Source organism: Platichthys flesus, chromosome 1, assembly GCF_949316205.1.
Source record: "Platichthys flesus chromosome 1, fPlaFle2.1, whole genome shotgun sequence".
In the NCBI taxonomy this organism is placed as follows: Eukaryota; Metazoa; Chordata; class Actinopteri; order Pleuronectiformes; family Pleuronectidae; genus Platichthys; species Platichthys flesus.
In genome coordinates, this window is record NC_084945.1 from 30,714,307 (window position 1) to 30,731,422 (window position 17,116).

At 41.9% G+C, this 17,116-nt stretch overlaps 2 protein-coding genes across 2 annotated transcripts; one reads left to right on the plus strand and one right to left on the minus strand.

Moving 5' to 3' along the window:
* Positions 1-4,435: 4,435 nt before the first annotated feature.
* Positions 4,436-6,942, minus strand: LOC133956341 (zinc finger MYM-type protein 1-like). Its single transcript, XM_062391304.1, has 3 exons — positions 6,224-6,942; positions 5,639-5,738; positions 4,436-5,259 (listed from the first exon to the last, which is right to left on the minus strand). The coding sequence occupies exons 1-3, from the start codon at positions 6,937-6,939 to the stop codon at positions 4,804-4,806; spliced, it is 1,272 nt and encodes a 423-aa protein (XP_062247288.1). The 5' UTR covers positions 6,940-6,942; the 3' UTR covers positions 4,436-4,803.
* A 3,091-nt stretch (positions 6,943-10,033) lies between these two features.
* Positions 10,034-12,602, plus strand: LOC133956348 (cytochrome b-c1 complex subunit Rieske, mitochondrial). The gene is made up of 2 exons (XM_062391314.1): positions 10,034-10,316; positions 11,602-12,602. The coding sequence occupies exons 1-2, from the start codon at positions 10,106-10,108 to the stop codon at positions 12,210-12,212; spliced, it is 822 nt and encodes a 273-aa protein (XP_062247298.1). The 5' UTR covers positions 10,034-10,105; the 3' UTR covers positions 12,213-12,602.
* The last annotated feature ends 4,514 nt before the right edge of the window (positions 12,603-17,116 follow it).

Here is a 17,116-nt window from a genome sequence, read left to right on the forward strand (position 1 = left end):
CACCTTCTCCAATGACTGTACTTTTGAACAATTGTACATTTGCACTACACTGTTACTTTGTTTATTACTCTATTATCCCGCCTATAGTATATTCATATTTATATATTCTTATATATTTATCTTGCTCATAGTTCTTAAATCATACAATACCTGTTAATAGTGTACTGTTCCATATATATTTCTTACTGCTCATAGTTCTTATTTATTTACATTCCACTTTAAATACGCACAATACTCTGCACTTTACTGCCTTTTTTTGCACTTCTGGTTAGATGATAAACTGCTTTGTTGTATATGTACTTGTACTGTGCAATGACAATAAAGTTGAATCTAATCTAATCTAATCTAATCTAATGAAATATGATGGGAGTGATGAGCAAATACTTGTAACTCCCCGTCGAAGCCTACAGGTGATTCAAGATTTAAGATTTTGTATTGTCAAATGCACAACAATAACATTAAGCAGTCGCTGGCAGTGAAATGCTTGAGTCTAAGGCTCTCTTCTAGCAATGCCCAAGTAATTACATCCTATTAAATAAAGAAAAATAGAAATAGTATAAAATAGAATAAAATAGAATATCAAAATGTAATATATATATAGATATAATAGATAAAGTATATATATATAAATATATATATAAACAGCTGAGGAGAAAATAACACAACAATAGTGCAAATATGCAAATATGTCACAGAGAGGAGTTAAAAAGTCTTATGGCCTGGGGGATGAAACTGTCTCTGAGCCTGGTGTTGCGGGCCCGGATGCTGCGGTACCGTCGGCCAGACGGCAGCTGGCAAAAATGTTTATGGCTGGGGTGAAAGGGGTCTTTAATAATCCGGCTGCTCTTCTTCCTGCACCGCTGGGTGTAGAGGTCCTCTATGGATGGTAACGCCGTCCTGGTGATGTGCTGGGCAGACTTCACCACCCTCTGTAAAGCCTTACGGTTCAGGGCGGTGCAGCTGCCATACCAGGCGGTGATGCAGCCAGTCAGGTTGCTCTCTATGGTGCACCTGTAGAAGTTGCAGAGAATCCTGGAGTCCATGTGAAGCTTCCGCAGCCTGAGGAGGAAGAAGAGCCGCTGCCTGGCCGTCTTCCTGATGGAGTCTGTGTGATGGGTCCAGGTCACGTCATCAGCGATGTGGACCCCGAGAAGCTGCTGACTCGCTCCACCGTGGTCCCGTTGATGGAGAGGGGGGCGTGTTCTATTTCTCGTCTCTTCCTGTAGTCCACGATCAGCTCCTTCGTTTTGCTGACGTTGAGATGGAGGTTGTTGTCCTGGCACCAAGATGTCGGGGCTCTGACCTCCTCTCTGTAGGCCTTCTCATCGTCAATGGTGATCAGGCCTATGACAGTGGTGTCATCAGCAAACTTAACGATGGTGTTGGAGCTGTGGGTGGCCACGTAGTCATCCGTGAACAGGGAGTACAGAAGAGGACTGAGCACGCAGCCCTGGGGGGCACCGTGTTGAGAGTCAGGGTGGAGGGTGTGGTGCTGCCCATCCGCACCGCCTGTGGTCTGCAGGGTTTGTGCGGTCATGGAAAACCTTGAAAAGTCAACGAATTTTTTAATGTGTTTTTCCAGGCCTGGAAAAGTTATGAAAAAAAATTATCTCCCAAAAGTTTTGGAAAAGTCATGGAAATTTGTTATATTAATATTTTCATGTTGTTAATTTTAGGGATGAGCATAATTAATAGACGATGAGTTTCGTCGATGACATTATTTTTTCATGGATGAAAACTATTGCATGTTCGCTATGTGTCAGGACGTCGGAATATCCGAGTTGCCTTGAACGCAGCACAGCGAGGATGTTAGCGGTTGGAGAAAGCAGCCCGGAGCTAACCTGCGCTGCTCAGCTTCATGTCCGCACACGGACCGTCAGTCCACGCGGAGGGGAACCCGGACAGATCCGGGTCTGTGTGAGGGGTTCTGGGAGTTAGGGCGTGACAATAACTTGATTGAGAGCGCGAGAACAGTCAAATTCAGCTAGCTCCCAACGGGGCTAAAGCCTGAAACATGCTTCTGCGACTGCGTCTGCGTCTTTTCACGCCGCTGTGGCGCAAGACTCGTTTTCATTCATGCTTCCCCAACCGTTGCGCGTCTTACAAAGCAATTCCGCGCCAGAACACTAGGCGGAGTAATGCTTTTTGTCGAGACGACCTTAGAGACGCCTTCTTTCTTCTTCGTCGATTGTTTATTTACATAGCCACTGCGGCTCCTCGTAGCCTTTTTCTGGCGGACAAATCCGCCAGTCAGTGACAGGTTATACAAGTGATCATACTATCGGATATCTTCTGCCAAGTGCTCTTATATTTGGTCCATATTCGTTCTTCTAAATCTTCCACGATTTCTGCCGGTATTATGGGGCATGAAACCGGAAATGTAGCTCCAGAAGGGATGTAGAGCAGACCAATCACAGCCTTGCGGGCTGAGTGAGCTTGCGGAGCTTTGCCGTAAATTTTAGAAAAGGGGGTCGACACCCCTCAGCACGTAAGGAGGGATACATAAGCACGTAAGGGACCCGGAAGGGCTCTTCAAGTGTTACCAGTGAATGTCCTGTTTAACTGCCACAAGAGTTGTTCATCTTCGAATAAAGTTCTCAATGAGGAAATAGCTTTGTTTTTTCTATTTTCACTGCATTTGAATATAGCCTATAAATAGTGAATTTTAATATGAAAATGATTAATGATTAATCGAAAATTGATCGTTAATTCTCACAACAATCGATTAAGACAATTTAATCGAATGCCTATTCCTAGTTAATTTACGCTGAGTTTTAAATAATTCATATGCTTTTAAAGAAATACGCTAAAATATAAGCAGGCATACTTGGGTTTGTGTAATTTAAGGTATACTGTATGCCTTTGAATTCTCTTTGTTAGTTTGAATACTACATTGTAACTTTTTCGTGAATACACCGAGATTTCACAAAATGTTCGGTCATGAAATATGGTTTAAAGTCATGGAAAAGTCATGGAAAAGTCATGGAAATCCATTGGTCAAAATGTGTATGAACCCTGGGTCTGCCCGTCAGAAAGTCCAGTATCCACTCAAGCCAAAGTTCTCTGAGCTTGGTGACGAGCTTCAGGGGCACGATGGTGTTAAATGCTGAACTGTAGTCGATGAACAGCATTCTCACATATGTGTCCCTCTGGTCCAGGTGGGAGAAGGCAGTGTGGAGGGTGAGGGAGATGGCTTCTGCAGTCCACCTATTTGACTGTAGGCGAACTGAAGGGTCCATAGAGTCAGGGAGGGAGGAGGTGATGAATGGTTGGACCAGCAGCTCAAAGCACTTCATGATGATGGAAGTGAGTGCTACTGGGCGGTAGTCGTTCAGGCAGAGGATTTTTGTTTTTTTGGGAACAGGGACAATGATGGTCTTCCTAAAACATGCAGGGACAACAGACTAGAGCAGTGACAGATTGAAGATGTCTGTGAAAACATCTGCCAGCTGATCTGCACACACCTTGAGAGCTCGGCCGGGGATCCCATCTGGTGCAGGTGCCTTGCATGTGTTGATCCGGTTGAGAGATTTCCACACGTCTGCCCTAGATATGACGGGGGGGCAGCGGTCCTCCTGGGCCTCTTCGATCTCCGCAGCCGAGGAGTTACTCTCAAAGCATGCATAAAAAGTGTTCAGATCCCCTGGGAGAGATGCAGACACTACATCAGCACTGCTGGTCTTGGCTTTGTAGTCTGTGATGGTTCTCAGTCCGGCCCACATGTTCCTAGTATTTGAGCCCTTGTAATGGGCTCAAAGCCCTTGAGCTTTGTCCCTGAAGAGTCTCTGAGCACTCCTCCAGTCTGTGCTTTGAGTTTAGCATCGACGTCACCATTAATCCAGGGCTTCTGGTTTGGAAATGTTTTTACTGAAATCCTGGGTACGACGTCATCGATGCATTTGCTGATGTAGCAGATGACCGCTTCTGTGTACGTCGATGTCCTCATCCTGGAACACTCACCACTCCGTTGTGCTGAAGCAGTCCTGAAGAGCCGAGTCTGATTGGTCGGTCCACCCCTGAATGGTCTGAGTCACCGGTCTGTCACGCTTGAGTTTCTGCCAGTGGCGGCTCCTGACAAATTTCTCAGGGGGGGCAATTGTTGCGATGATGGCTAAGATCCATGGTACAATCAGATTGTTTTCTGCTTACCTCATCGAACAGCTAAATGGCAACATTAGACATCGACTGCACGTTCTATATGATTTTTTTGATACAGCTAAATCAAGTTCATAGTGAATGTTAACATGCTTTTGGCTGATGAATGAACTATCCCACTGTGATCATCTAACGGTACATTTTCATCTACCATTTTGCCTCCTTAAATACCTCGGAAAGTTAAAAGAGACTGCTTTACAATAAATCACAATACTCTTTCTCCATCTGATAACATTTATTTTAAGTGCAGCAGTTGTGTTCTGATTTAACAAAAAAATGGATGTTAGCATAGCCTAGTAATTATAATATTTACAGTTCTCATCACACAACTTGATGACAGCATATATAAAAACTAGTGGCCTAGCCTGCTCATTGCAATATTTACAGTATTCCTAAAACAAGAATGATCCAAGGTGATAATCAAAACATTGGGTGCTATTTAACAAGAATTTACCCATAAGACACATGTACATTACCAAGCAAACAAAAAAATTGGCTAATGATATGCAATTAATACAGCTATTTCCAATTCAACATTTGAGTAGTGCAACAACACAACAACATTAAAACAACATTTCTCACTTGTATTGAAATTTTGCTCGTCTCTCTTTCAAAGCAGCAAAGTGATCAATGACCCTCTCATTAAAATCAGGCATGTTCCTGACTAGTTCCCTCTCCATGGAAAGCATGGCCAGAGCATTGAGACGATCCTGTCCCATTGAGTTTCGCAGGAATGTCTTGATTCTCTTTAAGGTCGAGAAACACCTCAGCTTCAGCAGTTGTCATGGGAGTGGTTATGAGGATGTTCAACAGAGCCACAGTCTCAGATAGGGTCTCGTGGAGGTTGTTCCTCTGTAGAACCTGGTAGAGTGCCAATGCACCACTGCAGCCCTTGAAATCTGGACTCTCGTAGATAAGGGACAGTTCAGTCTTGAGCTTCGCCTTATTCAGCATGGGGTATGCCTTGGCAGTGGTGTTCAGAGCCTCATCAGGGAACACATGGCAGTACTGCTCAAACAGGTCTCCTTGTAGCAGCGTTGCACTCACAAGGTGGCTTGTGAAAGAGAACCTCTCGTTTGCATGGCCCAAGATGGTGTCACAGACCTGTCAAAATAAAGAGAGTATATCACAAATTGGAAGTACACTATGAGTTAAAAACGCTGCCACCATCCATCCTTGAATGTAACTGTAAATACAGAAGGGGTGATTTTTTAACACTAGGTTCCAGAGGCCTTAAAAAGGAGGTCTGCATGACTTTAGAATACAATACAATCAATCAATCAATCAAATTTTATTTGTATAGCCCATATTCACAAATTACAATTCATCTCATAGGGCTTTAACAGGGTGTGACATCCTCTGTCCTTAACCCTCAGCAAGAGTAAGGAAAAACTACAATACAGTAACGTATGCAATGAAGTGAAGTGAGAGAAAGATAGAACAAAAAAAGAAAATAAACAAACAAAACTACAAAATCATCTACCTCCTTAGACAGCCTCTGCTTGTTTTGCTCTCCCAAGGCCCTCCTTTTTCCTGTAGTTCCTGCTGCTACTTGCTGCTGCTCTGGAGATGAGCTCTGGTCCCTGAAACAGACAGACAAGGAGAGTGTGTGTTAGTATATGAATGTATACAGTATGTCAATGCAATTACCTACAGTTCCTGTCTTAGAAAACCAGTAATAATAGTATGTTTTGTCCTGTTTTAAGATATCCTATACGACCCATTACAGAGCCTATATTAAAAGGCAGTTAGGAAAAAGGCAAATAATATAGTTTCCCTGAATATGAAACGCTGCCATCAGGCAGAAGAATGTGTATTAAGATGCAAATCAAATCGCTTAAAATGATCATTTGTTCTGGCCTCCATTAAGCTGATGCAATAGAACGTGCAATAGAATAATGTGCAATAAATAGGTAAGTACTTAACTTTAGCACTCATACTTTAGCACCTGCACCTTATTCCCAAGTTTTAGTGCAATAGTTATAGTTAATAGTTTTTAATGAATCAATCATTCACTGTACCCAAGACAAATTTCCCCATGGTGACAATAAAGTGTAACTTATCTTACCGTATGGCTTGAACACTGCTTGTGAAGCTCTGCAGAGCACGTTTGATGAAGACTGCATCAATGTCCTTCTTCTGCAGCTGTTGGTACATAATGTCAACGTGAGGCATGATTTGATGAAATAGATGCAGGAAAAACTTGAAGTCATCGTCCTGCAGCATCCTCAGGTAGCCAGATGCCTCCCTCACTGTGGTGCAGTCAAATGAGCCATCTGTGCTGATGGCTTCAAAACACTCTATGAGGTCATCTAGGTTCTCATAGACTGTGTTCACGACCCTGCTGTTGAAGTTCCATCTTGTGGCCGATGCTCTTGGCAGCCTCCGTGCAACAACCTGGTCGAGGATGGTGGTGCGTTTGTGTGACCGACTAAAAAAGCTAGAAATGCCATTCAGATCCGAGAAAAAAACCCTCACTGCTGGGACCTGAGAAGTGGCTTGCTGCATGATCAAATTCAGCTGGTGTGCATAGCAATGTAAATAATGTGCATTTTTGTAATGCTCTCGCACTTTTTGCTGCACACCAGCCTTCTCTCCTCTCATCACATTGGCCCCGTCATATGCTTGCGCGATGAGTTTACCCCTCTCTTCCTCGGTGAATAGACTGTTCAGTCTCTCCATAATAGCAGTGGCAATCGAGTCAGCCGTTGAAGACGAGAGGGGGACAAACTCAAAAAAACGCTCTTGAAGAGCATGGCTCCCATCAATGTATCGCAATACCATGACCATCTGAGTCTGAGTCGAGACGTCCGTTGTTTCGTCAGCCCTAATGACAGCTGCCATGCAGTCGAGCAGCTCATTTTGGACGGTCTTGGACGTGCCTTTAAAGACGGTGGCCGTTTTTAAATGCTCCTCAAAAACTTCATCTAGGGATGCAATTAACTGTACCAATCCTCGAAAAATTCCGGGGTTGCTGGATCTTAACACCGTCGATCAGGCGGCCCAGAATGTGGCGATTTTTTCCCACCTCATCATTGTGCCGACGCAGTGCTAGCCTGTAGCCATCGTCCAACTGTGTAGCAATGTTGGCGCTCCCAAACGCTGACAGTTTTAAGCAGCTGTCAATGTGGAAGCTCGATGTTTCATGCTTTTTTATTTTTTCGGACAGATGATGCATATCTTTGAAACCTGTTGTAGTCCAAGGTGTTTCCGTGGTGCAGCCATCAGGGTGGATGAGGACGCAGGGGTAGCAGAAGAGTCCGTTGGCTAGCTCGCATCCTGCTAGCCAGTTTTTCCTCTCGTACCAGCACCGCGAAAATCCCCTGGTGTACGACTTGCCTCCTTTCTTTGATATTTGTTTTATATTTAAATTTGGTCGGGGTGGTCCTAATTGTTAAACAGCCAATTTTTCCTGATTGCTTCGACGACTAAATGGTAATTCTCTAAATGAAATGGAGTTGCTCTGAGCTGTAATATTCGCCATGACGATCGTGAATGTGACTGCGGCGGCAGCAAAGCACCACGTGATGTTCACTGTAGTGTACGTATGATATGACGGAATCACGTTAGTGCAAGCACTCCCGGAACCCATAGAGAATGCATTGCAGGGCTTGCAGTTTGAAAAAAAAAGCTTTTACATGAAAGTCAATGAGAGCGCTGGGGGCGATTTCCAGCCAGGCTGAAATCGCCCATAGCGCTCGGTTGGTATGAAACACAACTGCTCAGAGGAAAACAGGCTCTTAATTTTTTACAAAATGTATTGGTTAGCATCATTATCACTAAAAAATATATACATATGATATATTATTAAAAAAAAATATATGCATATTATCTTTTTTTTTTTTTTTTTTTTTGACTCAAGGAGGGCGGCGCCCTATCGCCCTCTATTGGCCGGCCGCCCCTGGTTTCTGCCTATAGGAAGGCAGCAGCAGGACGGAAGCGTGATCTGATTTGCCGAATGTGGGGCGGGGGAGGGCCTTATACGCACCCCAGAAGGTAGTGTAAACATGGTCGAGCGTGTTTGTGCTGCGCGTCGGGCAGCTGATGTGCTGGAAGTATCTCGGCAGGACTTTCCTCATCTTGGCGTTGTTAAAATCACCGGCCACGATAAACGCAGCCTCTGGCTGTGATGTCTCTGTCCTGTCGATCACCGCATGCAGCTCATCCAGTGCCTGGTTGGTGTCGGCGTGTGGCGGAATGTACTAGGCTGTTATAATGACCGATGTAAACTCCCTCGGGATGTAATAAGGTCGGCATCTGATCATGAGGTGCTCCAGGTCCGGAGTACAGCCTGAAGAAATAATCCTCACATCAGAGCTCCACAGATTATTCACCATGAAGCAGACACCCCCTCCCTTGAGGCTGGGATGGTGGAGGGGCTGAAGCAACTGGTGGCAATACTGCAGCAGCAGTGCGAGCACAGGGGTTGCATTTTAGAGTTGTGTTTTGTTGAAAGAATAACATGGGTTATAAATATTCAAAAAGTAATGGATAAATGTAAGAAAGTCTTTAATATGAGGTGCTTAGTAGGAACAGAATGTGGGGCGGATAGGGTAGCTTTGAAGGTCATATACAATGGATTTACAAGATCCTCATTAGATTATCAGTGTATGGTATACAGATCAGCAAAGAGCACATCTCTCAAAAAATTTGATAGAATCAATATCAAACAATGAGATTATGTACAGGTTCTTTAAAAAAAAAAAGCAACATTACAGGTAGAAATTAGAGAATTGCCTCTTGACATGAGAATGAATCAGCATGCATTAAATGATTGGGCTAATTTACAGGGACACAGTAAAGAACATCCAACACAGGACACTGTGTAAGGAAAAGGAGAGGAGGAAGACAAAAAGTTTTGGATGGACAGTACTACAAAGAGCAACACTAAACATAGCAAAATTAAACGTATATCCAACATTACCAGCAATAGCAACGTGGATAGTACCTGATGCTACTGTTGATATCACACTACCAAAAAGAGAAAAAACATTGATAGAGAGGCTATTTGCATCCAATACAGGCACATATTAAAATAAATTAGTTAAATCCTAGTTTATACCGAGGCTTCAAAGACTTTATTCAACAAAGTGGTAGTAGCTATTATAATTCCAGAATTTCATATTAAAATTGGGAAAAAGATCAGTATCGGTATGGATAAACATTTGCAATAATGCAAGTACTACAATGGATTGAGGACACATGACCATTAAGAGCAATCCTTTTTTCATATTCAAGTTAATTATTAGCCAGCATACTCGTTTATTCAGACAGCAGAGACTTTTAATTAAAAAACAAAAAATACTGTACAGAATTCTAATGATGGGTCTGATAGTCGTTTTTTATGGATACCGGCACATATTGGTATTAAATGGCAAGTAAACTTAAAGGAGGCTGTGGGAAAATATCAGCAGTTATGTGGAAGTCAGCTTCAGTAAAGCAAACACTTGAGGATCAATAAACAGAGGTAAGGTTGCAGAAGCAATGGGATTTCAAGGAAAAGTGGGAGAAATGAGATAGGCAGGAAGAAACAGGAGAGACAAAATAATATGAAGTCTCAGATTTGAACACAGGACTAAGTACTACGTTGTAAAAAATTGGAATATGTGATTATTGTGGGCAAGAGGAAACAGTTCATCATGTCAAAGAACAATATAGTGGCAAGATTTTGATTTCAGATATATCCTACAAAATAACTCAAAAAGTAAGTGTTATCGAAATAAGTTGCCATTATCGTATATAAATATTTTTTAACTAAATAGAATAGATAATATAAATATAAGACATTCTGATCCACACTCCATACCAGGTGGTGGTGGTAGTGCAGCAAATCTTTTTTTTCCAACTGCCAATACAACCTAAAAGAAGAAGAAGAAGAGGAAGCAGACGAAGACGTCCCCTTCCGGTCAGGCACACAAGGTCGTCACAGCAGCAACAGCTACACGCTAAAATGATGTCCCTAGCTGCCCGGTCAGGGCCCTTTTCTCCTTATATGCAGGCCACTGCTTTTGCTGTCGCTGGTCCCTTAAAAGCCCTGGTCCCTGGGATTGTTTTGAAGCGAGAGAAAATCTTGTTGAACCCGAAGGAAAAACTCCTCTGCCGCGAGACGCTGAACGGTCAAAGCCCAAAGACTGGCCCTGCGGTGATGGTTAGCATCAACGGTAAGTGCGTCGTTTGTAGCCGACTTTAACTGAGGAAGCTAAATCACCTCTGCTGTCGCCGGTGTTCCAGTTTAACTGGCGGGCATGGCTTCTGGCGACATTCAAGATGTTGAGGCTGTTTTTCAGAGCCGGTGGCAGATTCGTCATTTTCACATAGCGCCTGTGTGAAGTGCGGTGATCTACTGAAGGTCTTGCTGAAATAAAAATCCTACAAAAACCCTTCACGAGTTCATGTGTCCGTGTCAGCTTCACGTTGAGACCGCAATATATATTTAAATGGTAAACAAAAAAAACTAGTACAAAAACCTTGAACGGGATTTGAAACAACAAGCTGAAACACTATAAGCATCTAGCCTGATGACGATCTCACTACGCCACTGAGTCGCTGAAATTTGCATCGCGCGTTAGATGAATGTCTCGTTCTTTGCTTTGTCAGCTGTATATCACCAGATGTGCTTTAAGGTAACGCCCATGTCATCTAGTGATAGTCCAAACACAGAATAAACGCTTTAAACGTAATACCAGGCTTTACAAATCTGACGCTCCTCTTCATAGGAGTGACAGGGAGCATTGAAGAACACACACGCGTCACCAGCTCCACTCGAAGTGCTTTTGTTTGTCGCTGGTGACCACCCGAGCTGAAACACAATTTCAATGATTTATGAGTTGAAAAATGTTTGCGAGTACTTCCGGCTTTCAAAGTAAAAAGAGAACTAGCGGCTGACAAAATGTATAATATGAAAATATGACAAAGGTCCTTCGACAAAGCTGCGTGAAAAGCCCCAGACGCGGTTACAGAAGCATGCACCAGCCTTTCGTATTCTTTGGAGAGCAAAGGACTGTGACAAAATCATTTTTTTAGTCCTGATAATGTGTTTTTACTTACTTTTTTCTGGTATATAAAATAGCTCCTTGTAAAATATGCGGTTCGGCTTCCCGTGCTCTTGTCCATGTCAGCAATCATTAAACACTGCCCCTTTTATGGCCACATGCTCACGTCGAGAGTAGGAAAACCTAGGTTGACTTAAGTTGACTGCCTAGCCTGACTGCATTTGTACAGTTAAGGTAAGATTTCTGACAGATATTATGGGTTGGTTCAACTGGCTTTAAAATTCAGGCCACAGCTTACATCATAACATAGAGACAACTAATCGATTAAATTTATTGCAAACTAATTTGCGAGTTAATATAGAAATTTATGTATATTCAAGGTGAATTTCAGGCTTTTAGGAAATTAACTTACATGTTAACTCTAACTGATAACCCATCTTGTTTTTATCTGAAGGCTGTGCAGGAGTCAGGTTTGCCCACACAGACGTAAGGATACCTGATTTCTCAGACTACAGGCGTGCAGAGGTGACCGACCCCAACAGGTCATCCCAGGAGAGTGGTGAATCTAGAAGAGTATTCTCGTACTTGGTTACTGGGGCCTCAACAGTGGTGGGTGTCTATGCCGCCAAGACGGTGGTGACTCAGTTTGTTTCTTCAATGAGTGCTTCAGCTGATGTCCTGGCCCTATCCAAGATCGAAATCAAGTTGAGCGACATCCCGGAAGGCAAAAACATGACCTTCAAGTGGAGAGGCAAGCCGCTTTTTGTCCGTCACCGCACTGAGAAGGAGGTCGCCACAGAAGCTGCTGTGAACATTTCAGAGCTCCGAGACCCTCAGTACGACAAGGACCGGGTCATCAACCCCAGCTGGGTTATCGTCCTCGGGGTGTGCACACATTTGGGCTGCGTGCCAATTGCCAATGCCGGAGACTACGGAGGTTACTACTGCCCCTGTCACGGCTCGCACTACGATGCTTCAGGCCGAATCAGAAAGGGTCCTGCACCCCTCAACCTAGAAGTCCCCTACTATGAGTTCCCAGATGACGACACGGTGGTGGTGGGATAGACGACTGCATCAGACTGAAATCACATAGTACAACAGTTTTTGCTCTGGCTGTAACACAGCTTATATTAATCTGATAAAGGAAATGTTGAGGGGTATTTGTACTCTGTTTGTCTTACTGACTACATGCGTGTTATGAAAAACTTCCCCCGAGCCAAGCATTTGGGATCAGGAGCACTCCACCTGTCTCATTGCATCTGAAAATGTCCAACCTATTCATTTGCCGATCTCTCCTGCATCCAACACATAGACTAGGAGAACTATTAAAATGACATACATCATAGAGGGATCCTACGGTCATGAAAAACCTCAAAGTCATGGAATTGTAAAATGTTTGTTTCAAGGCCTGGAAAAGTGCTTGAAAAAATTAAATCTCAAGTTTTGGAGAAGTCATTGAAATTTGTTATATTGATATTCTCATGTCGTTCATTTACCCTGCGTTTCAAATAATTCATGTGCTTTTAAAAGAAATTCGCTCAAATATATACAGGCTTACGCTCTCATACTTTGGTTGGGAAGCAGGCGGGATAATGCTATATGCCAGGGAAGTGTAGATTTAACCATACTTGGCTACAAATGGAAAACTATGTCATGGGTTACAACAGACAAAGACCTCAATCAAAGCATTGTCTCATTCATTTGAGTAATTTAAGGTGTACTGTATGCTTTATAATTCTCATTGGTAGCTTAAATACAAATTGTCACTTTTTCATGTATACGAGATTTCACAAAATGTTTGATCATGAAAATTTGGTTTAAAGTTAATGAAAGGTCATTCAAAATGTGTATGAACCCTGATCATATTCCATATGGTGACTTGTGGTATTGTTACGAGATAATCTATACCACCTGTTAACAGTCTTAATGTTTTAGCTCATCACTGTATAACTGTATCCCAATTTTTCCAAAGATGACAGTCTACTTCTGTTGACAGTCTCAAAAGAGTATGTTCGGTGAGAGTTGAAGTTGGTGCCGCTGTCTAGGGCATCCGAGTTAGATGTGGAAATCCCTAAGTGTAGACACAACAAAGCACTGTTGGTTGGCCCTTTATATTTAACCTAACCTTGGGTACTGATGGAGTGTAGACAGTCTCTATGGAATTTGGACATCCAGGTTTTTCTGACTGTACCCATACGTGTGCCTCCCATCTAAATTAGTCATCTGAATATATCCCTCTTAAATTAAGATTTAGATTAAGATGTATTTATTAGTCCCAAACACATGCACAGACATGCACAGGCACACTCATGCAGGTAGGGAAATTGAATCTCTGCTTTTGACCCATCTGGTGCAGGACACACAGAGCAGTGAGCGACCATGTACGGCGCTCGGGGAGCAGATGTTGGGGGAGTAAGTTGCCTTGCTCAGGGGCACTAGACAGGGTAGGGAGACTCTTGGATTTTTGGACCGATCAATCCAGGTTCGTCTTTTGTTGCCACTAGACCACCTCCTCTCTAAATGTTATGTAGAGCCATTTCTTGGACATGGCTGACAGCGTATCTATTGGGGCCTGGAACAGTTTCAATTACATTGGCAGCACTAAGTCTACCCTGTTTTTCAGTTGGAGAATTGGACCATCATAACTTCACATTTTTGTGAAGGAAACGTGTCTGCTGGTAGTTGACAGACAACAGGAGTATCTCCACTAAGGTTCTTATTCTCATCATGGGAGGATGGCACATATTCAGGGTCCTCCTCAACGTTATCCGTTGTGCCTTTTACTGTGACAAAATCTCACTGGCCGAAAACCTTTTGTCAGATCTTGTTTTTAGTTGAGTGAGCAGGAAGAGAAGCACACAACACCCAGATAAATGGTTTAGAAGGCTGATGTGCAAGCCTCTCCATGTCGGGTGAACCATTAGTGGTTTGTGCACTACAGATATAAGTGAAAATCTGCCCCTAACGCATAGAATTTTTTTTAATTTTAGAATATATATGTTGAAAGGACCTGACTATCATCCTAAACATAAAAAATCAAATGTGTGTAAAATATTGATTCTTCAAACATGTTCTATACACCTAAAACAGCCCAATTGACCCCAAATAACACTGATGTGTACAATATGCATACAGGACATTGAAAATACATAATCATGTAAATGTGATGCCTACCCAGCTGTCTCCATTAAATTAGGAAAAGTCATTAGATATAAACTGCAAAAAATAACATTAACCATTTATTTGGAGTAATGTGTGGTCATCTAGATACATTTTCTTCAATTAGTGTACTGATTGAACAACACCTACCATTATGTGGTTACATTACATTACGTAATTTAACATTACATTAAGTATGTAACCATGCTTTTATCCATGGCGACTTATAATAAGAGCATTCAACAAGAGTTCCTTCCTGGAAACTTAAAAAATTATTTACATACACACTTTGAAAACACAGTAGCGTCACCTTGCTTAATCCAAATCAGTCAAATTTAACAATCCTGCATGTTTTAATGTTGAGTTTGTTTTGCAGCTTGGTTTTTTAATATTTGGTCCACTATTTTCACATCAGTCATCAATTATAAACTAACTAATAAACAGTCATCACTCTAACACAAACTATTTCAACATCCCCAAAATATTTCTGCAGTTTAATTTACATGTGTAAGACAGACAGTACACAAAATAATAATGCATTTGTGGATGCAGGTTTGTCTTAACCCTCTGTTCGAAATTGTATTATACAGGCCAAGGTGAAGTAAACTTCACACTAAGTTAAATAATGAAAAACAGTCGCAACGCAAACCAACCTGTGAAAACTACAGTTTTGTGTGTACACAAAAAAAATACCTTTTTTTTATCATTCAACATTTAACAATTTCCTCTTCAGAGTGAATAGCTTATGTTCCTAATTATTTTTTTATTACTGCTTTGACCTGGACAATTATTATGATTATTAAGTCAACTGAATAAATTTGTCTATATAGTTCTGATGAGGAGTTTGTGAGTTGACTAATCTTTTTAACTTAATTCCTGACTGGCCAGATGTGGGAATCAGGAGCTCAGACAATCATTTGGAAAATTGACATCAGTTTTGTATCATGTCAGGAAATTAACAATGCTGATCTTTTTTTTTTCGTGGCTTTAAATGTTGCTGCTCCAATTTATCTGTTCCTTACATAAAAGATGTTTCAGTGTTTCTTACGCAAAAGAGGTAGGAAGCCTTGAAGTTCCTTTCCCTATCATTTAAAGAATTTAATCTAAAAATGGATGTTGCTGATATACTCCAGGGTCATTTTACTCAGCAACATTCTGAGGCAAAATGGACTATTCAACAACACCTAGGTTCATTCACTGCTCACAATTTGCTAACAATATAAAACATTTGTGAAACAAAGTAAAACACTGTATGCAGGAATGTTGTGAATCTGTATAATTAGTTTTATGACTGATAAAGGGCTTTCAAAAGAAACAGTAAGACAGCTATTAAAAAAAAAAAAAACACAATGGAAGAATTTCTCTTGGTTACAGTAAGGCTCCCTCCACGGGTTGGAGGCGTAACTCACTGTAGTAAATACAAGTTGCTGTTGGAGTTTTTCCATAGACAGTGTTACATGCACGTTTGCTACACGTAGACAAAAAAGGAACCAGCAACCACAGAACCTAAAGAGCCACGTGGACTAACAAGGTTGAGAAATGGTAAAGAATTTTAGACGGATATACATAGTTTTATATATCATATCATATGATTGCTATTGGATGGTAAATTATCGCTGAATATGTACTTTTCATTGACATACAGACATTAGTATGTGGGTTGAAAATGGACAATACAATAGAACATGTTTAATGTCTATGGACGGTCCCATGCAGGCCAGTGGACAGACTAACTGCTTGACGGGTCCATGGTTCGGGCGGTCAGGCCTAGTGGTTAGAGTGGTGGTTCTTGAACAAGTAGGTTGCCGGTTCAAACCCCACTCTTTCCCATCTGCATGCCGAAGTGGCCTTGGAAAGATACTGAACGCCTACATGGCCCCTCATGAATGTTGAGTGTACTAATTGTAAGTCGCTTTGGACCAAATGACATGTAATGTAATAATCCATGTAATGTCTGAAATTGTGGATTTCTTTGTGATAAAGTGTAACTCTGACTGTTCACCTTATCAGCTTTAGACTTGCATGATTATTCTTCATGACCTGAGGAAGTGCAGTATTGAATTTGGTGCGGTATGGATGCAATACGTTTAAATTAATACAACCTTGCATTTCAGGCATACAACACAATGAAGTCAGTTGGGGCAGGGCTATGTGCCTTATCATTCAAGTCTTTTTCAATCTCCTCAGAAAAATGACAACAGGGGCTTGTCAGCTAAAAATACATGTAATACATGCAATATATGAAAAAAGAATACCAGTCATGTCGAACATGTCCATGGCAAACTAAGGTGTTGACTCTGCTGAAATTCCCTCTTAATTTGAACTTCAATTGTCTTATTGTTGTTATTAAACTTTCTCAGTATTCCATTAAAACACTCAACACTTTTATCCAAAGCGACTTACAATAAGAGCATTCAACTATGAGGCCACAAACACAGAACAGCCAGAATCATGTAAGTACATTTACTCAGAAAGACCAGAAAGAATAAACGGGTCCTCAGTCACATACTCATCCCATATAAAAGTATAATTTAATAACGGTTATAACCGCTACTTTAAGCAGCTGCCGTGCGAGTTCATAGGAAGTGATGTAATTGTCGCAGGGGACTTTACCACCATGTAGTACCTCCATTACATCAAGCACTACCTGCAACCCAAAGTTACGTTCTGGGCGTCTGTTGCCCGGCTTTCCGGTGTACACTTGCATCTTCCAAGCGTAGCTGGATTTTGCATTGCAGGTCACCCATGACATGATCCCGTATTTAACCGGCTTGCTGGGCATGTACAGGCGGAATGGACACCGGCCTATG

Excerpts from the sequence above, each read along its gene's own strand:
- LOC133956341 (XM_062391304.1), bottom strand. The coding sequence starts at position 6,939 with ATGGTATTGCGATACATTGATGGGAGCCATGCTCTTCAAGAGCGTTTT. Across the intron at positions 5,739-6,223 it reads AGCAGTGTTCAAGCCATACG|GGACCAGAGCTCATCTCCAG; the intron begins GTAAGATAAGTT and ends TGTCTGTTTCAG. Across the intron at positions 5,260-5,638 it reads AGCAGAGGCTGTCTAAGGAG|GTCTGTGACACCATCTTGGG; the intron begins GTAGATGATTTT and ends TTATTTTGACAG.
- LOC133956348 (XM_062391314.1), top strand. The coding sequence starts at position 10,106 with ATGATGTCCCTAGCTGCCCGGTCAGGGCCCTTTTCTCCTTATATGCAG. Across the intron at positions 10,317-11,601 it reads GGTGATGGTTAGCATCAACG|GCTGTGCAGGAGTCAGGTTT; the intron begins GTAAGTGCGTCG and ends TTTTATCTGAAG.